This window comes from Neolamprologus brichardi, chromosome 15 (assembly GCF_056152115.1).
Source record: "Neolamprologus brichardi isolate AB-2024 chromosome 15, ASM5615211v1, whole genome shotgun sequence".
Lineage (NCBI taxonomy): Eukaryota > Metazoa > Chordata > Actinopteri > Cichliformes > Cichlidae > Neolamprologus > Neolamprologus brichardi.
In genome coordinates, this window is record NC_142118.1 from 34,388,540 (window position 1) to 34,408,489 (window position 19,950).

At 41.7% G+C, this 19,950-nt stretch overlaps 1 protein-coding gene across 1 annotated transcript; it reads left to right on the forward strand.

Moving 5' to 3' along the window:
* The first annotated feature begins 596 nt into the window (after positions 1-596).
* Positions 597-18,648, forward strand: kif14 (kinesin family member 14). Its single transcript, XM_087852764.1, has 29 exons — positions 597-1,821; positions 1,979-2,233; positions 2,347-2,434; positions 2,533-2,631; positions 2,754-2,806; positions 2,905-2,935; positions 3,121-3,228; positions 3,355-3,471; positions 3,683-3,801; positions 3,898-4,070; positions 4,976-5,123; positions 5,884-5,947; positions 6,092-6,276; positions 6,454-6,556; positions 6,709-6,866; positions 6,961-7,108; positions 7,401-7,547; positions 8,192-8,324; positions 10,844-10,937; positions 11,162-11,297; positions 11,604-11,710; positions 12,601-12,701; positions 12,939-13,169; positions 13,384-13,571; positions 14,264-14,416; positions 14,864-14,986; positions 15,120-15,194; positions 16,530-16,680; positions 16,845-18,648. Exons 1-29 carry the CDS (start codon positions 821-823, stop codon positions 17,204-17,206), a joined length of 4,851 nt encoding a protein of 1,616 aa, XP_087708890.1. The 5' UTR covers positions 597-820; the 3' UTR covers positions 17,207-18,648.
* The last annotated feature ends 1,302 nt before the right edge of the window (positions 18,649-19,950 follow it).

Below are 19,950 nucleotides of genomic sequence, written 5' to 3' on the forward strand. Positions count from 1 at the left end.
TAGATCTGTTTTTTGTATGATTAATGCAAAGTGACTTAATTAAAAAGCTCCACACAATCTTCCACATTTTTACCGGGCTTGGAACTGGCACTAGTGGCACACGGTGATAGAGGAGTATGAAAGGGGCACTGAAAGAAGAATAAGAATCCTCATTAATCCAGACTTGAACTAAGGTCCAGATGCTTTTGAGCAAGGCACTGAACGCACCCTGCCATTTGTACAAACTTTAATCAGTCTGATTTTATTCTCATATTATTCCAACTAAAAGGTAAGTTTTTCTCAAAGTTTCTCTGGAGGTTTTATTTATATCTCACTGTCTTCCGCAGTAGATGTTAGGGAGTTTGAGACATTTCGTTTATTTTAACGGTAAAGGACTAAATTTAGGTGGGAGCTTATGACTAGCACATTTTTTCCACTGGTACGTAATCTCAGAGATGACTATCGTTCACAGTTTATTTATTGTGGCTCGGTATTGTGCTGCCATCTAGCGGTATCATAAAGTGCCTACAGGTCGCGACCACGACGTGACGTAGCACTTTCAGAGAATCCAGCCAATCAGCTGCCAGTGACGGTGACGATTTGAAATTGAAGCGGGTAGAGGCGGAAGCGAGCAGGAGAACATAAACAAAGGAAGTTTTTTTTCGCAAGTGCAAGTAATAATTTATTCGAATGGATTTTTATTTTCCTTTAACTAACATATGGAGTCATACTTACGTCCGATTTACGTGGTTTTTAAATGTAGTTGTTCGTGTAAAGTGCATCTGCCGTTAACTCGCCCGTCTCGTAATTACACCGTTTAGGTTTCTAACAGTCCACAGCCATGTCGATATTTAGCGTACAAGCGCGGAAACACACCGCTTATTACGACAATCTGCTGTCAACATCAACGTCCAGGACACCCTGCCGAGAGCGAAAGATAGCCGACACGACGCTGGGCAAAAGTGTGACCGCATCAGGGGAGTCTGTATGTGAAGACAGCAGGTCATCAGATAAAAGCCGTCCGGTGAACAGGACGTATGTCGTCTCTGCCCTGTCAAAGAGTGGCAGCGGGCAGCAGACCCCTTACCGAGCCCGGCTCACCCTACAAAGACGGTCAAGGAGGAAGACCGGGGCCGAAACGGCTGAACAAACAATGACAGACAGCAGCCAAAGCACCACAGCAGCTCCGGAGAAGAGACTGACTCTGCAGCGCAGGACCAGGACTCCCTCCATGGACAAGAGCGGACGTGGACAGCCTGGTGGCCTGCAGTCAACTCCCAAAGTTCTCGGTGAACCAAACGGGAGGACACCTGGTATATTTAGGTCTATGAGCTTAAGAGAAACTGCGACTCATGTGCAAACACAAGGGAGGTTTGCGCAGAACAAAACCTCGTCCTCTTCTTCATCTTCAAGTAGAAACACAGACGACACCCATACCTTTAAAACACCGACCAGAAAGACCCCGTTTGAGAGAATCGCTGCCAAACGAGACGTGTTTGAGAGACTGGCAGGGAAAGAAGCTCCCAAGCCAGTGTTGGTCAAATCTGCCAGTCTGGAAAGGCCCAAACCCCGAGCACAGCAAGCCGAAAACACTAAACCCTTCCCGGCTCCTCGGATCAGCAAGACGACCTCAGGTGTGCGAAGACCTGACACGACGCTGCAGGTGATAAAGACAAAGACCTCGAACCAAAAGCGAGACGTGACCCAGGTCAGAACATCCGATCCTGCTCCTCCTGAACAGATCCTGCCCAGTACCAGTGAGGGTCTGAAGCAGCAGGACTTACTTAAAATGGAAAACAGTGCTGTTACGGTGGCTGTGCGTGTCCGCCCCTTCAGTGCCAGGTTAGTGTTTAACTGCTGGGTGACTGAGAAGCAGGCCCCCCTGTCAGTATATTAAAGTGTGGTTCTGGGAAATCTGTGTATAAAACACTGGCATGCTACTTGTTTAAAGAAAGACAAACAACACATTTCTGAAGTTTTGTGTTCGGCTCTATTCCAGGGAGAAAGCTGAGAAGTCCTCACAGGTCATCTTCATGAATGGCCAGGAGACTGTGGTCCAGCATCCAGAGTCCAGACAGAGCTACTCCTTCACCTACGACTTCTCTTTCTGCTCAGTGGATGCCAGTGACTCCAACTTTGCCTGCCAGCAGACCGTGTATGAGACGCTGGCCAAACCTCTGCTACTGAGGGCCTTTGAAGGATTTAACACCTGCTTGTTTGCCTATGGCCAGACAGGTTCTGGTAAATCATACACGTGAGTGGACTCACTTTTCATCAGTGTTCTCACTTATGTGGTCATGTGTTTTTGTTTTTTACTTTTGTACTGTAATCTGTCACTTTGACGTGTTAAGACTGATTGTTTTGCAGGATGATGGGTTTTGAGGAGGAGGTAGGGGTGATCCCAAAATTCTGCCACGAGCTTTTTTCTAAACTGGCCTCAATAAAAAGTGAAGAGGTAAGCTCTCTCTTTGTTTTTTTTACATTTCTATTCCAATTTCATTTTTATCTGAAAAATAATTAAATGATCTGTTTTGGGTCCCTTTTGAATCTCAGGTCAAATGTCATGTAGAGATGAGCTACTTTGAAGTGTACAATGAGAAGATCCATGACCTGCTGGTGACCAGAGAAGAACCAAACCAGAGGACGATGCCCGTGAGTAGTTTGCTGTTGAGTGACACTCATCTCTGGCACATGTTTTTATCGCTAACTTGCCACTGTGGTTGACTTACCATGTGGGAAAATGTAGAAAACCTTTATTTGGATTTGTTTTCCAGCTGAGGGTGAGAGAGCATCCGGTCCACGGGCCTTATGTCGCCGAGCTCTCAGCGTAAGAAAATCTCGTCTTTCTCTCTTTATTCGCTGAAAGCTTGAACATTCTTGGATGGTACCTTTTTCAGAATTGCTCAGCTTGCTGTTTCTTCACAGGAATGTGGTGCGCTCTTACAATGATGTTCAGGTAAGATGAACCAGTTGTCTTTTTATTAGTGGGTGCTTTCAAGAACAAGCTAGGTCTTCAGTGTCAAGCAGACAAAAAGCCTGTTAACCGAATCTGAAAGGCTTGTCATGGAAATTAATATCTTCAAGTGAGATTTCACACAGAGAATCGATAATAATTTAAAGTATTTTTTTCTTCTTCTTTAGGGCTGGCTGGAGCTCGGCAATAAGCAGAGAGCCACAGCGGCCACAGGAATGAATGACAAGAGCTCCAGATCTCACTCTGTCTTCACCTTGGTCATGACCCAGACTAAGGTACTGTCTTCACTGTGTATTTATCTCTTTTCCCTCTTTGAGTTTTTATGTAAAAAAAAACACGGGGAGCGGATGAATCGTGCTTACATTAAGTGCCTGTGAGTCCATTTGTGTTTGTGTGTGCAGACTGAGCTTGTGGAAGGAGAGGAACATGACCACAGTATCACCAGCAGGATCAACTTGATCGATCTGGCAGGCAGCGAACGCTGTCACTCTGCCCAGACCAGTGGAGACCGACTCAGGGTGAGCACATGTTAACTACCATCTGTGGTTAAGTCATTAAGCAATTAATCATTGCTTATTGGAGATTGGAGTTGGAGACTTTTAGGTGAACCACGGTATATAATTTTATCATTCACAAATCAGAGTACAGTCTCTTGTCTCAGAAGGCTCTGGTTTCTTTGCATTGTTGGCCTGTTCATTAATTTTTTTATGCAAAATGGTGTCTTTACAGGAGGGCGCCAGCATCAACAAATCACTGCTAACGCTCGGAAAGGTCATCTCTGCCTTATCAGAACAAGCGCTGACCAAGAAGAAAGTCTTCATACCGTACAGAGACTCTGTCCTTACGTGGTGAGGGAACGGTGTGCTTGTGCACAATTTCTTTATTTGTATTTGTTTGTTTGTCAGCAATCGCAGTGACGGTTCTCCTCTAATTGTCACCTGCAGGCTGTTGAAGGAGAGCCTCGGCGGTAACTCTAAGACGGCCATGATCGCTACGCTGAGCCCGGCGGGCAGCAACGTGGAGGAGAGCCTGAGCACTCTACGCTATGCCCAGCAAGCCCGCACAATCATAAATGTGGCCAAGGTCAATGAGGACACCAATGCCAAGCTCATCAGAGGTCAGACATCCATAACGTGCTTAAAAATGTGTATACTGTAGACAAAAGGTATCTATTTATAAGCCTTATGTCTAAAGCAGGGTTTCAGGCACACTTACTGTGTTGGTTTGACATGTGACCCTGGACAAATCCTTGGTCACCTTATGAACTAAAAAAAAGCGAGGGAGGGAAAAATCATTTTTATATGAGAGATTCTTTTTCCTTTTTTTACCCTGTAGTTCTTTGTAAACCTGAACATCTGCCTTTCAACACACAAAGCCACACCTGCATTTCCTTTTTTTACAACCAAAACCACAGAGTAGCTTCACAGGTGTAGTCAGTATTTTTGGACTGGAAGAACTCTCACACACACACACATACATATTTTCATGTCTGTCCTTCAGCTCCTCCTTCATCAGCCTTTTCCCTCTCTCTCTCTTTTGTTCATCCCTGTGTTTTTCTTTATATACGAACGTGTTCCTGTTAGGCGCTCGCTCCCGATCGCTTTCGCTCTCCTCCTTTACCACTCACCCTCCCGTCTGTCGGCCCGTTTATCCATCACCAGCTCTTGCACTATCCAGTTGAAATTAAAGCCTGGCCCTAACCTTGCCTCCAGGCCATATTTATGCACTGTCAGTTGCACATGGCGGCTAACTGTCATGCAAGTATTATTTTTCATAAGATGATAGCGCTGCTGTTTGACGTTTTTAGCACTAAGGGGAGCTCTTGCTGTGGATTTCATTCACGATGCCTGTCAGCGGGAGACGCTCAAAGTGAATGTGACCAGCCAACTTCAGTGAGGGACAGTATCGAGCAGTTCGCTGACCAAATCTGAATATTCCTCTCTAAAGTGGCATCGTATCTGCACGTTTTCATAATCTTGCTGCAACAGTTTTCTCAATCTGGATGAACTTTGTGTGTTTCAGATCTGAAGGCAGAGGTGGAGAAGCTGCGAGCGGCCCAGATGAGCTCCCAGGGCGTTGAACCAGAGAGAGTGAGGCTCTTTCAGCAGGAGATCTCCACCTTGAGGAATAAACTCTGTCAGCAAGAGAGGGAAATGATTGAGGCCAATCGGTCAGCATTACTGCTATAATCCTACTGAATCCTCAAATGAACAGTTCTCTTTTTGCAGTGGAGGGGGTCAAATGAAAGCTAGTTTCAAAGTTATTCTTCACACTCACACAAAGTCATAGTATATTTACAGTGATCTATATGTTTCTGTGTATTTGCGCAGTCTTGATACACACAGTTTGTTATTGAGTTCTAATAACAGAAAGATTTAATTCTTTCCAGTGTATATTTTTATTAAGCTAAAACATTCAACATTCTGATATTAGAAATAAAAATCGGACATTTTTAGCATGACAAAGACATTAAGTAGAGCCCAACTAATATAGAATTTTTTTAAATAAAATATTTGTTATGTGTGGTTATTTAGATATTATGACAATGCTCTTTCAATATAATCAGGATTTATTACCACAGCAAGTGGTAATCAGAAATGCTTTATTAATCCTGAAGGAAAAGATGGAAATGATGCTCTGCTTTGATCAGCTGGTTATTTTTGCTGCTTTCCAAACACTTGTGTTCTCAAGTGGAAAGCTGCAGAGTGCCCTCTGGTGGATGAACTACGCAACGTCAACCCTCTTAACTTGGTTGAAGGGTGTTTCTCCCATCTCTTCTTTAAAACCTTTTTATTTATCGGCCATTATAAATGCTGATATCAATATATGACTTGGGGTTTACTTAGCAGTGGGTGATGTTAGTGGTAGAATTTGTTCTTATATCATTTTTGCTTTTGGTTATAAATATATTTTTTCAAATTTTCCGACAGGGCATGGAGGGAGAAACTTGAGCAAGCAGAAATTCGCAAGCGTGAAGAGACCAAAGAGTTGCAGGTAATTTCTTTTTTCGGTGTAACCTTCATTTCTTCATCCTGCACCCACCATGCTTGTGTTCAAACACTAATGTTGTTAAAGAAGAAGCTGAAAACAAAGGAGATGAACCCCCCCCCCTAAATAATTTTTGCTCTGTGTGATCAGAAAGCAGGAGTGACCTTCAAAGTGGACAACCGTCTTCCCAACCTGGTGAATCTGAACGAGGACCCTCAGCTGTCCGAGATGCTTCTCTACATGATCAAAGAGGGTCGCACCACAGTGGGCAAGCTCAAGTCCAACTCCAGCCACGATATCCAGTTGACTGGCGCCCTGATTGCTGACCAGCACTGGTGAGACAAACTCCTCAGAGGGGGGTGTGAAAACAGTAGCATATTGGTCAGTCAGGTGGAATAGCTGCATCGAGATGGATATAACCAAGGAATATGCAGCCCTACGAAGATATTTGGCCACTTTCTTTGCATTTCACTTAAAATAGTTTATATTTTCTGTATATATTTTTTTTTCAGTGTTATATCCAACATACACGATACTGTCAGCATCATTCCGATGGAAAACGCCAAGACTTTTGTTAATGGGAACCTCATTTCTGAATCCACAGTCCTACACCATGTAAGTAAAGCAGCAAGTTCTAACTTTTTTGTCCGTCTATCGGTTCATTTTGTTACTCACTGTAAATCAAACGCAACGGTCTGTCCACGCAAGGCCCAAAGCGTTTCATAAATGATTTCTCTCTGGATCTGTGTCTCTTGTCCGGCTTCTAGGGCGACAGGGTGATTCTCGGAGGAGATCACTACTTCCGCTTTAATCACCCAGCAGAGGTGCAGTCTGGGAAGAGAGCGTCATGCTGGACAGGCGAAGGCGACGGGCATAAAGATTTCGAATTTGCTAAAAACGAGCTCCTTGCAGCTCAAAGAGCGCTGTGAGTGGAGGGAAAACCGGCCAGACGGAGGCTTTTCTGATCAAATGTAATTCCATACTAGCAAAATCTGAATTCCCATTTTTGTGTTTCTCAGGCTTGAGGCAGAAATTGAAGAAGCCCATCTTAAAGCAAAGCAGGAGATGATGCAAGGAATCCAGATGGCAAAAGAAGTGGCTCAGAAAGAGCTTTCTGACCAGAAGGTGCTCTATGAAGAAAAGATCCGAGCCTTGGAGAGAGAGCTGGTATACGAGACTTTCTCTTCTTCTTTTTTCTTTTTTTAAAATCTAGAAATAGGCCAGTTGGATGATATTATCAGTCATTTATTATTGTAACCCTGTATTAGATTATTGACAGTCTGTAATTTTTATTTCCTGTAATATTGTAAACTAAAACCTCAAATTGAAATTGTTAGGTGTATTTTCTTAACACTTGTGCATTTTTAAAGAACCTTTAAGCATAGTAGAGTTTTGCACACTCTCACACCCTGTCAGATTATGCAAACTACAGATAAATGCCAGCATTTCGTTCCTTCAGAATGAGGAGAATGAGCGGAAGCGCCAACAGGACTTGGAGCAGCAGAGGGTTGCCAGCCAGATGGCAGAGCTCAAAACTGCCAAGCTGGAGTTGGAGCAGGAGGTGGATGTCCAGAGGAAACGTCTCCGTATCCACATGGAGACCCAGGTTAGGATTTTTGATTAAATTAAGGAAACGACAAAAAAAGGATGGGCTCGATTATTTTGATTTGTGCACATGTTAAAAAAAAGAATACCCAATTTACATTTGGCCAGTCGGCCTTTATGGGAAGCCTCCTGTGTGAAGGTTTTGTGTGTTTGCAACCCTTTGGATCTCAGGTGCTACATTATGAGGTACAGGTGGAGACGGCCTTGCAGGGGAATTGGGCAAAATTAAACAGGACTTTGAACAATCACTTTTTGATGGCAATTTTTTTATGCATAAAAGTGAAAATAGCTCAGGAATGTGACCACCGCACCATCAGTTTTTCCAGAAAGAGACTGTTGCCTTTTCTTTTATTTCCCCTATGAGGGGGGGGGGGAAGAAATGTGTGATATTTTCAAGCAGTCATCTTCTCGCTTTTCTGGAAGTAGGCATACAGGAAATCTATATTCGTTAATTATATCACCTCTTTCGTTTGCTCATCCTCATGTTTTCTGATGTTATGAATGAGCATTAGCAAATACGCTGACTCTGGGCTTTATGTTTAACCATTTGGGATGCGTTTCGAGCCACCGTGGAGCTTGGCTTCAGGCGGAATGTTTTACCCTGATGGTTTTTAATGTTGTTTACATTACCATGACTCACTCAAGGCTATGGAAGAGCATCGTGTGCACCAAGCGAGGATTGTCGAGGCCCTGGAGGCGGAAAAGAAAAAGATCGGCAAGGAGCTGGAGGAGATTCAGAAGAAAAGAGCTTTAAGGGAAAACCATACGCCCCAACATGGTAAGAGTTAAGTCAACACTGAACGTGTTTGGGAGTAAGGATCACATCGTGTGTGAGTTGTCCTGAGCAGCAGAAGCATTAGAGAAAAGCTGTTTGCCACTATATCAACGTACACTGAAGGCATATAATCCTTAGTAAATATGTAAAGCACTAATGGGCCTCCATATTATCAGAGATGCAGGCTTTTGAACTAGGCGGCGATGACAAGCCAGATGGTCCGTCTCCTCTTTAGACTGGGGAACATAGTTTCCACATTTATCTAAAAGAACTTCAAATTTCAATTTGTTTAACCACAGAACAGTTTTCCACTTTGCCTCGGACCATTTTAGAAGAGCTTTGGCCCCATGCCGTTAGCTTCTTCTTTGACACAGCATACAGTGTTTACAGACAATGATTTCCATGACTGAATCGTGCCTGTTTTTAATGCAGTGCTGCCTGAAGACCTGACGATCACAGGTGTTCAGCATTAATCGTTGGCCTTGTGCACATATTTCTTCAGGTTCCTGGAGTCTAATAATGATAGTATATTTGTTTGTTTTTCTTTTTTACAAACATTAGACACAGGAGCAGATAGTTGAACCTCTGCCCATCTTATTTTCTGAGAAACCGCCCCTCTAAGATGCTCCTTTTATATTCAATGGTTTTATTTGACTCGAGACAATGTTGCGTTAAAATGACTTTTTGGTAAGGTAAGGAGTGTTGGGGAGTCTGACCATTATGCTGCCCTCTTATTCTGTTCATTTGTTTGTACAAGGATCATATTAGATGAATGGATGCAATGTCAGAATTTATGAACCTCTCAATCCTAATCGGTAGAATGTGGAGCACAGCGATCTGCATCTTACTGTAATTTCTTATAAGGTCTTTGAGAATTGTTGGTGGAAATGAGTGCAATAGCCAGTGAGTAGCTTATTTCAACTGTTCCTTTTTACAGTGAATCCCTGCTGTGTACTATCTTGTACTGCTAAGTAAAGATCATCTGAGCCAAATGATATTTAACTCTGGGCTATTAGTTGAAGGTAGGACTGGGCGATATGACCCAAAATTCCTATCTCGATATTCTTTAGCTGGATGGCGATATACGATATCTCGATATTTTTTTAAAGCCATTAAGTAACAACAAAAAGAGAGTTCTTAGTCACACTGTGTCCCAGATCTTACACAGGAACTTTTATTAACATACAACGAGATCTACATGAAAAAAATACTCAGAAATAAATTATCAGCATTTATTAAATATATATATTAATAACTAACCTCGTATTGTGGATGAATAATCTCAGTTGTTCTCCTGACTGAAGTTTGGCCCGTGTATAGCATCCTGCTATGCGATTGCATTTGTCCCTGACCACCAGAATCTCTCACGTTAACTTTTATCGAGTGGAAAAAAAGTTGCCGTTCATCCTCCAGCTTCACTGTGCTAATGTTATGCTAACATAGCTGTGTCGCTAGCAATCACGTAGCACAACATTATATACCAGGTAGTCCAACTTCAGTAACCCTGCAAACGCCACTGCTGTTTAGTTTTCTGTCTTCATTTATGTTGGAAGTGATAGCAGAGCTGTACGTTTTAATTAGTTTCAAAAATCTCTCAGTCAGAACATGGTATAAAATGTTTAGGTGTAAACTAGCGAGCTAACTTCCTGTTAACTTCTAACTCCGTTAAATTTAATAAATTCTGTTTTCATGGATGTTAAACTTAATTGTTACACCCAATAAAGCAGCAACGCTGATGATTTAATTAAAGATGAAAGAATTTAGACCGTTTTTAACTCTTAGTGTTCGTTTGACTTTGGGACCTGAAATAGACGGAATCTTGGACCCAGATTACTCCGCGAAGCTCCTCACTACGGCAGCCGTAATGCTCTGACAATCCATCAAGCAGTGCGGCTTACCAAAGTTGTACTAAAACATTTTTTAACAGATTTCTGCACGCCAAAATCAGTTCGAGGTCAGTAAGCACAACCAGAATTCATACATAAGGCACACTCTCGAGTTTTGAGAAAATGAAAGAATTTTAGGCCGTGCAGCCCCGTGCATGGAGCTGCATGGTGTGAGCGCTGTTAGCTCGTTAACACTTTGATGCCGTCCAGCCCCATGCACGGGGCGATCCGCGGTAACTCGTTAACGGAGATTTGCCGCATTAATGCAGTTATGGCATTAACGTCATTCTAACGAGATTACTGCTACCAGCAGTAAAATGGTAATCTCCAAATGTTTTCTTTGTACCCCAGCTCCTCTTTGATAGCTGATCTTGTTGTTGCCTGCAGGTGAAGCAATAGGGGAGGGGGAGTTGTGTTCAGTGAAGTAGAGAGAAGCAGAGTAACACTGCGTAGAGACAAAAGTGGACAAAAGAGAACCAAACTTGCGGCTCAACAAGTATAATTATAACATAGACTATATCGATATAAACGATGTTGTCACATCTCTTATCTCATATAAAAACACATCGATATATTTAAAAACTTGATATATCGCTCAGTCCTAGTTGAAGGTAATGTTTCATTTCTCTGCCGCAGTCTCTCCACAGTGGGATGCCATGAAGTTGTCCTTGATGATTGAGGAAGCCAATAAAATCAGTGCTAAACTGAAGAAACACACAGTGTTCAGCAGGTAGGAAAGAAAGGATGGGCAAAAGTCGCATATATTTTTTATTATGCATCATGTAAACACATAAATGATGAAGAAACCAGTGGCATTTAAAAAAAAAAAAGTAAAAGCATGTAAACCTGTATCCAGTCCTATATCTATTCCCAAAAATACAGCTGTAAATGAACATGTGGCTGCTGTGAACCTCTGACCTTATTATTTTTATCGACTTTACTCTCCTGTTTTAGACATGAGAGCTCGGAGAATGAGAAGTGCGGTGGTGTGCTACAGGTGCGAGTTCAAAACACAAAGCTGGGAATTGCCACTTTCTGGTGTCTGGAAAAGTTCCAAAATAACATTGCTGCCATGAGGGAGCTCGAACGGGTAAGTCTGGGATCAATTCTGCGTTCAAATTCATAACCCTTTTTTGCTATCATGTCTTTCTCATATTAACCTGTGTTCTAGTAAGACAAAGCACACCTGTTCAGCCTCTCTCTTCCTTGTTTTGCAAATTCAGAGCCTGACATCAGCTCCAGTCACTTGCAAATTTCCTAAGTGTTTGACCTCATTTATAGTCCAGAATGGATTGTTTTATGCCCGACAGAGGGATGCTGCCTCACTTTGCCTTGCTTTTCTCATTAAGCTGAGTAAATGAGAGTGGACATGTCATCAGGAGTTTATTCACCACAGGGGGATTCCAGCTCTAAAGATGACAATGTGTTTTACGACCCCGATGATGAGTGGGAGCAAGATATATCAGCCTCTTCTTCCTCCGCGGCCTCCTTTTCTCGACGAAGGTAATTATCCAGCTCCTCCTATCCATAAATCCTTCTTCCTAGCATCTTACATTTACATAAGATTGAAATATGGAGGTGGGAAAGTTTTCAAAAACACTGCTTGTCCTTTAGGGAAGGGTGTGTGTCATCTTCATCAGAGCTTTTAGGAAGGAAAAAATAGACGTGAGCATTTTTGCACTGATTTGCATTGACCCTCTCTCTGTAAGGGAACAAGTGGACACAAAGCGTGCCACAAAAACAGTTTCCTTTTTGAAAAAAATGTTTTACTTTTCATATGTGGAAAGTTGAGTGATGGTAAGTACTTCAAGTAAATTTGCAATACTTGAGTTATTTTCACAGCCCTCCCAGTTTCCAACATTGTGATTTACAACCTGGCACATATTTCTTGGTAGTAAAACAGTCCTGTTTTCTCTCTTTTCCTGAAAACTTTCTGCCCAAAGAATATTCCCCTCTTTGGTGTATTTCTTGTGTTTATTAATTTTCACATGCATGCAGGTCAGGCCAAAGTGTTTGTTTGGGAGCGGTATGGAGGACACACACACACACACACACACACACACACACACACACACACACACACACAGCACCTGCTGTACATGCAGAACATTTTCCCCCTCACATTGTGGTTATTCTTGTCAAGCAGTCCTGGTGTTCCCAAACTACCACTAGGCACAGCCAAATGAAACACTGCACAGGCTCCAGGGCTCCACCATATTGCTCTTTTACTCCAATAAACCTTTGCCTAAACAATCATCTCTATTTACTGACCTTTCCACCTCTGGGTTTCTCCTGCAAGTAAAGTTTATTCTCCTGTGTCTAAAGAAAAAGTCAGTATAAATGTTGAGCGTTGGCAGCAGTACCAAGTGGGTTTCTGGTTGGTTTGGCTTTAGAAGCAGGAGTTTGCTGAAGAGCAGAAGGATCTCAGGGCGTCTCTACGAGATCCGGGTGCATCCCATTCAGAGTCTCCACAGTGGCTCCTCGCAGTCTGCTGGTAAGAAACACAAGTAAATATGCATAAAATATTTAACGTCGTGTTCTTAAAAGGCAAATGTCGGTGGAATTGAGTGGCGAAAAGCTGCCTCTTGTTGTCTTTCTAAGTGCGACATTGTTACATGAATATAAATTTTTAGACCTGCATGCAGCATTCAGTGCTACAGTTGTTAAACACTCGACTACATTAGTTTTTTGTGACAAATGATCATCACCCACTCTTCTGTGTCTGACCCAGGGTTAATGGGTGTGACCAAATCCCCCTCCCTCCATTCCAGCATCTCAGACCCTGGGATGCCTGGCATCTGCAAGGAGCTAGTTGGCCAATCACTGGCCCGTCTGCGTAGTTCTACAGGGTCGGAGGAGAGCATGGCAGATCGGTTAATCTCAGATCTAAACCTGGTCTACATGGCTGTCCAAACTATATCTGACCTCTACGACAGTCTGGATGATGACAGCCAGGATAGTGGTGAGTTCCAGTCAACTTCATTAGACATTAGTAAATCAATAGCTACTGATGGATAGGTAACGATTAGAAGAATAATTTGTGGATATTCGTCCTCTGCCAAGGTAAGAGCTGAGCCAAAAGGCATGTATGACCAGGCCACATTCATAAAGGTGGCCTGGTGTTTATTGGGCACAAACTTTTATTGTGGTGCTTTTTGGTGGTTTCTTTTTTGCAGTGTTTGTGGGTAATTTGGTGGCACAAACTGAGTTGGTGAAGGCCACGACAGCCATAGAGAATGCAGTGTTTGTTACCATGCAGTGGTTGGCCAGTGTTAAACCCTCCTCCGGTCTGCTCTACACAATTGCCGAGGAACTTAAAAGCCAAGTCAAGAAGATGGGAGGGTTCTTCCAGATGTTGATTCAGGTAAGAAAAAACCCCCAAAAAAAACAAGGTATCACACGTTAAAGTGACAGTACACAAGTTTCAAATTGAGGTTTCTGCTTGGTGACGATAAAAGGCTAAGCCAGCCTACATGCAGATTGTATCATTATTCTCTAATCATTACACTCCGCCCATTTTGAGTTCAGGCAAATCAATAGCCTTTTTTTTTTTTTTTAACTTAAAGGCTATGCATTGACATGATGTTTGGGTTTTCTGGTATTTGCAGTATATGAATGAGTCAAAAAGAGTGCAAAATCTAAGCTGACAAATGATTTTCAATTTTGCGTAGTTTGGAGACGGGGTGGCTAATCAAAATGCAGAGCATTGATTGACGGGTCTTAGCTCTGAGCTGTTTGAGCTCTGTCTATGGAAATGGCAAAGCTGAGGGAATTCTCAACCTTGAAGCCCCAAACAGAACATGAATATATGGAAACGAAATCTAAATTCCTTACCAGTCTCAGCACCTAAACACACAATTTTCCCCTCTCGATCCTTACTTTTAATTTTTTCTAGCATTTTAATTTATTTACTTACCCCTTCAGACTTTGTTGGCTGTTGTGCTCTCTTGCTTGCATTGATTCACTATTAAATAAATGTGAACTGAACCTGTGGATCAGTTTGTTTGTGCCGACTCGATGCTGAGTGAAACATTCCTCTCCCGCCCTCACATCCAGGGTTGCGAATCTGAGATCACATCGATGGTGAAAGAAGCCCGAAGGAAAACTAGTCAGTGCCTGGATACAACTTTACTTGCGCTTGGACACATGGCGGTAGTGACGGGCATGTCATTGAATGTCACGGGACTGGGCGCCCAGGCTATGGGCAAGGTAAGACCACCAATAATTTAGCTGGGAGGTCTCTGTTTGGGCACTGTGGTCCACTCTACTCATGCCCCCTCATCACAACTATTAACTGTATGAATGTGAGTGTAAGGTACAGCCATGGTAACACGGTGCACCAATGCTAAGGTTTTATGTATTGGGATATAAGTAATTATCTGGTCCTTAACAGGTCATAAACTTGATATGAATAATAAAACTTGATACCACACACTGTCATTATTTATTAAACAAAAATTAAGCCGAAATGTAGAAGCTGTGAGTGGGTAAAACCAAGTCCACCCTTACTGCTTCCACTGGAATTAAGAGGAAAAGCAGTGGCCAAGTTCTGATCATTAGACACCCCCCCAAGTCAGTTAGCTCTGGTAACTGACTGGAATAATGTGGTCATAAAAAGTCATTTGTGTCCCTTTGTTTTGTTTTTTTTATCGTTAGCCTTCAGTGGTCACGTGTCTAATGAAGGGAACTGGTAAGGGTGTCCGATCTCTCTTGGAGGAGAGCCTCACCATCACGAGGGAAATGCTGAGAGAGGCTCAACTGTCCTATCCCAGAAGCTCAGTAAGAGATCACGCACTTATTTAAAATGTTGTGCCTTTTTGTGCTCATTTATATCACAGAAATGCTATATCTGGTGTGTTTTTAAAGTGCTTATTGAGTTGCTAACCACGATACCTGTCATCTTTACACGCAGGTCCTCCAGAGCCTTAAATCAAAGACTCTTGATTTAGCTCGTGCTCTGGAGAGCTACATGTACTGCCATATTTCGGTAAGTTTCATCAACAGAATCCATTAAAAATCACAATCTGTAGCCTCTAAACCAGGGACGTCAAACTCCTTTTCATTGCACAGACTGTCCTGTAATTAAATGTTTATGTTTTTTAATTTACTGCAAGCGCATCAAAAGTGGAAAAACTGTAATTTTCCCGTCATTTAATTGTTTATCCCTTAACTAATGACTTTATGGCAGTGGGAGTGGATGGGAAAAGCTGTAAAACCTAAGAAAATGCAGTTAGAAGTTGAACATTTACATACTCCTTCATATTTTTTTCTAAAGCTCTCTACTGGGCCATATTCAGGTCTTCGCTGGGCCCATCTTGCCCCCAGGCCTTATGTTTGACACCCCTTCTCCAAATCCTTTAGGTTTTTTTTTTCCACAATCAGATCTACAACATAATGCAGCTTAATTTCTTTTTTTAGCCTCTATTGTTTCATTATCATCATTTTTTTTTATTAAGAATGTAATCATAGACTTAAAAAATATGTTTCAAACTTGGGGGAGGGAATAAATGGCATTAGTTATCTGCTTTGTGGAGCTTCATTACAAAAGTCCTGGCACTTGTTTTGGTTTAACCAGAGCAAAAAGACAACAGTGCGCGCTCAGCTGAGCATCCTGTTGGTAAAGGTTAAAAACGATCCTCCGTCTTGACACAGGCTTAAATGTTACGGATTAAGACTCGCTGCCACAACAGCCCCGTTAAAGATGCCACTCAGCCTTTATTGCTCCTGTAAAGCTTAGTGTGCCGTAAGCTTATCTCTCTGCGGTCATCCCTCGGTGATCGTTCACATAATGAATGTGTTGAATGAAGGGGCATAAGTCACAGCTAACAGGCTTGTTTGTCCTTATCTTAGCCACACAAAGTAGCAGGTTTTGTTTTGGCCTTTTTACCTTTTCAAACCAATACATGACACATGTAGGCAGCTGGGCTTTATGCTGTCCACAGTGTTATTGTAGTCAAATAAAACTGAGTTATATCCTCCAAAAGCTACTTTCAGGGTGTTTTTCTCACTATTGGTAAATGTAACAGAGGCTTGAAGCCAAAACATTTTCAACTTGTAGTGATTCAGACACTGGCTGCAATTCTTTTATTTCACTTTTTGTGTAAAATGTATTCTGCTCACCCTTTAAAATATAACTTAAGCAAAATACAGGAGTCAAAACTGGTTGCATTTAGTTAATAGTACATTTATACACATTATAGTAGGATTTTTGTTGTGTTTTGTATCGAATTTAACAGATGAAGTTGTGGCTTGCCTTACAAGCATGTCCTGTTTGTTTGCAGTCTTGTTGTCATTATGTGTAAGTGCTAATATCTGCAAACAGGAGAGGGAATCGGAACCACAGGAGGCAGAGGAAGGGGAGGAGGACGCTTTGGCTTCACTTTTGCAGAAACTGAGGACGACATCAACCAAACTGTTCCAGCTGAACCAAGCCATTAGACAGTTGCATTCATCTCTGTCTACAGCCTTACAAGGTAAAGCTTTTGATTCACAGTGTCAGACACTTACACGAATGTACTTCCTTGATGGGCGAAGGCCAACACTAGCTCTTACAGATTATTTTCTGATAGTTCAGTGGCGGCAGTGTTGGTAGATTTAAGGATGGTTGACCAGTGTGTCCCTGGTGCCCTCCTCTTAGGAAAAGACTTCAAAAGCTGCAGAGATACGATCTCCTCTTCTGCCAAGGCTGTTGACGAGCTGATCACCGGCCTTTCCAAGGATGGAATTGGGGCGCCGACCCTGCAGCTTCCCTGTCTTCAGACCGTAATGTCTGCACGAGATGAGCTCCACTCGACCCTGGAGTCCTTGTCCTCTCTCTGGAACCAGCAGGAGGAGGGAGAGAGAAGAAGTTCAGCTAGTTTTGAAAAGGATACAGAAGAAGAAAGCTCAGCCAAAGAGAGAGCTGCCACTCACAGTACTGTTCGACATCGAGTTGTGAGCAAGATTGTGTACGCCCTCGCTCCAGGTGTGCAGGCTAACAGCGGCCCGCACTGGGTATAGTCTTTATTTGTCGTATCACAGACTGGTAACAGGAAAACTGCAGTATAGCTATCTACAAGCCGTATTTACACAACCACCTGCACACCAGAGCAGTAGTTCCTCTAATTTGTCTTACTTCTAATGTTCTGTAAAGGCAGCTGTTGTTAAAATATTCAAACTGATTTCCCCAGCTTAGTAGAAATGTTGCTTTTCAGCACTTCACATTTATTTGAATAAAAATCAAGTGTTTTGTTAAACATTTAAGCCACCAGAATGTGTATAGCGTTACGATTAGCAGATTAACAGCATTAGGAGTAACTAGCTGTAAAGATGTGCTGTGCCAGGTTTTTGCTCCTTTACTTTATATATGTTTTTCAGAAGCATTTAATAATTCTACTGCTGGTTTTTCTTATTAGTTCAAACATGCAGATTCGATAGTCAGCACCTCAGGTACAACATTTTGTTAAAGGTCTTGATTACCCACATGTTTTCTTTCTTGCATGAAGTCATTTTGTCGTCATGTTTGGATCAATATTGCTTTTGTACATTGAATAACTCGTACTGTAAAATTTGCACTCAGGAGAGACTTGTATATTTGGGGTTTCTTCTCAATACACATACTTTAACAGGGCACAGTTTTTAATCTTGTTGGTTGTTTTTGGTTTTTTATTTAGTGCTTTATATGACTTGGTTTAAAAAAAAAAATGCTACTTGTACTTCAAAAATATGTGCACATGGTTTGATTTTGCAAAGATCCAAACCTTTTATCTTGATGGATGCTGTTCAATAAACCATGGAGCTGTGGTTAAGACTGCACTCATAATAAAATAAGACTTTGCTGAATTAAAATCAGACCTAGTTCTATTCTTCTGCTGGTCTAACAGCACAGGTATACACAGATGCTAAAAACTAGTCTTGCCCAGCATCATTGCTCCAGTTCAACATCCAAATCTGCGTGAGGTTAATATACTTTTTTCCCCATGTTTAAACTGAAATATCATTATGCAACATTATGCCTTTGGACCACTTTTCTAAGGGTAATCATCATACTATAAAGATTTTATGTATGTGTGTTCCTTATTTCCTCCTGGATGAAAAGAGCGATCTTGATAAAACTTTGCATAAAAGATTAAACATGTAAATCACATATCAAATTTTATACAAATTCCACAGTCATATTTGTACATTTGACAGGTCAGCTGAGTATAGAATAACATGTCAGATTAGAATGTGGTGTTATAATTTAAACATAAACATATTTGCATGTTCCATAGCCCAGTGAGGAGAGAGGCCAGGGTTAAAAAAGCTATAAAAACACTGCTTGAATAAATATGAATATATGATGTTGATGATTGTTCAAATGAAAGGGAACATTTTAATCCATTTCTTGTTTGCTCCTAAACCTATGACATGACTATACAGAGAAAAGCTTGACAGGGTGTGTAAGGAAAAAAATAAACAAATGCACAAAAACTTTTATGACTCAGTTTCATAATTTTAAAATTTTTATTTTGTTGTTTTGACTGTGTTTTTGAATAGAATATGCAGTGGGAATGTAGAGGGAGATGCCATTCTTTCACCTCTCCTCACTATTCCCCTTGTTTAAGATAACTGCCATGCACAGATCTGTATAAACGTGGCAGCATGTGTTACTGTTGATTATTAGCCATTATCATTGTTCATTGTAACAAAAGAGGTGAATTGTGCACTGTTTTTGCTGAGAAGTTCCACTTAAACTCCGTTGCTGTGTATGCTAGTTTTCGCTAGTACTCTGCCATATTGTGTCATGATTTTTCTCTTACTATCTTTATAAGTTAACTACTGAACGACATACAGCAGCGGTCCCCAACCTTTTTTGCGCCACGGACCAGTTTATGCCCGACAATATTTTCATGGACCGGCCTTTAAGGTGTCGCGGATAAATACAACAAAATAAAACTAGTACCGGTACCGAAAAAAAGAAAATTTATTCATAACACACGTGAAAAGACCAAGGAAAACCGAGTAAACGATAAAAACGATAACAAAATAACGCTGAAAACCGATAAAAACCCTGAAAACTATACATTTCACACCTGAGCCTCAACTCTCGCGGCCCGGTACCAAACGACTCATGGACCGGTACCGGTCCGAGGCCCGGGGGTTGGGGACCGCTGACATACAGTACTTTAAGCATAATTTAGTTGCTGTGGAAAGTTAGTGACTGTGTCAGCTAACATATGTGAGTTAAAAAGATGTTTTTGTCTAATGTTACAGTTGATGTTATCTAAAGTATTCTCATAAGCTCATACAGAGAATAATGGTGACTTAGTTTGGAAACAGTTGTCCTGAGACTGAGTGCATCCATAAGAATATTGTTTTGGTTGTATTGCTTCTGAAACTCAATACAGACGAGTGAGAGTGAGAGCTGTCTGTCCGTGCCATTCTTTCACCTCTCCTCACTATTTCCCGTGTTTAAGGTCACAACATCATCACAACCTTGCTTTGATCTTTGATCCCACTAAACACTTAAATAGGAGCTTTAAACTGTTAAACTTTACTGCTTAACTGACGATGACCTGACAGCAACCAAAACCCTTTTGAAAAGTTTTGCGAGAGTTATGCAACATAAACCAAAAAATTTTGAAACGTTTCTCACCAATTCACCGACCGAACAAACACATTTCACCATGTCAGCCAACTCGTCCTTAAGCTCAGATGACCTTGAAATATCTAAAGGGACCATTTTGGGAGATTACTATGAGGTCGAGGGTTTCCTCAGAGAA

Bases quoted from the DNA above. Each gene is read 5' to 3' on its own strand.
- kif14 (XM_087852764.1), top strand. From the start codon at position 821: ATGTCGATATTTAGCGTACAAGCGCGGAAACACACCGCTTATTACGAC. The intron at 6,277-6,453 runs GTGAGACAAACT...TTTTTTTTTCAG, and splicing joins CTGATTGCTGACCAGCACTG to TGTTATATCCAACATACACG. The intron at 13,170-13,383 runs GTGAGTTCCAGT...TCTTTTTTGCAG, and splicing joins TGATGACAGCCAGGATAGTG to TGTTTGTGGGTAATTTGGTG.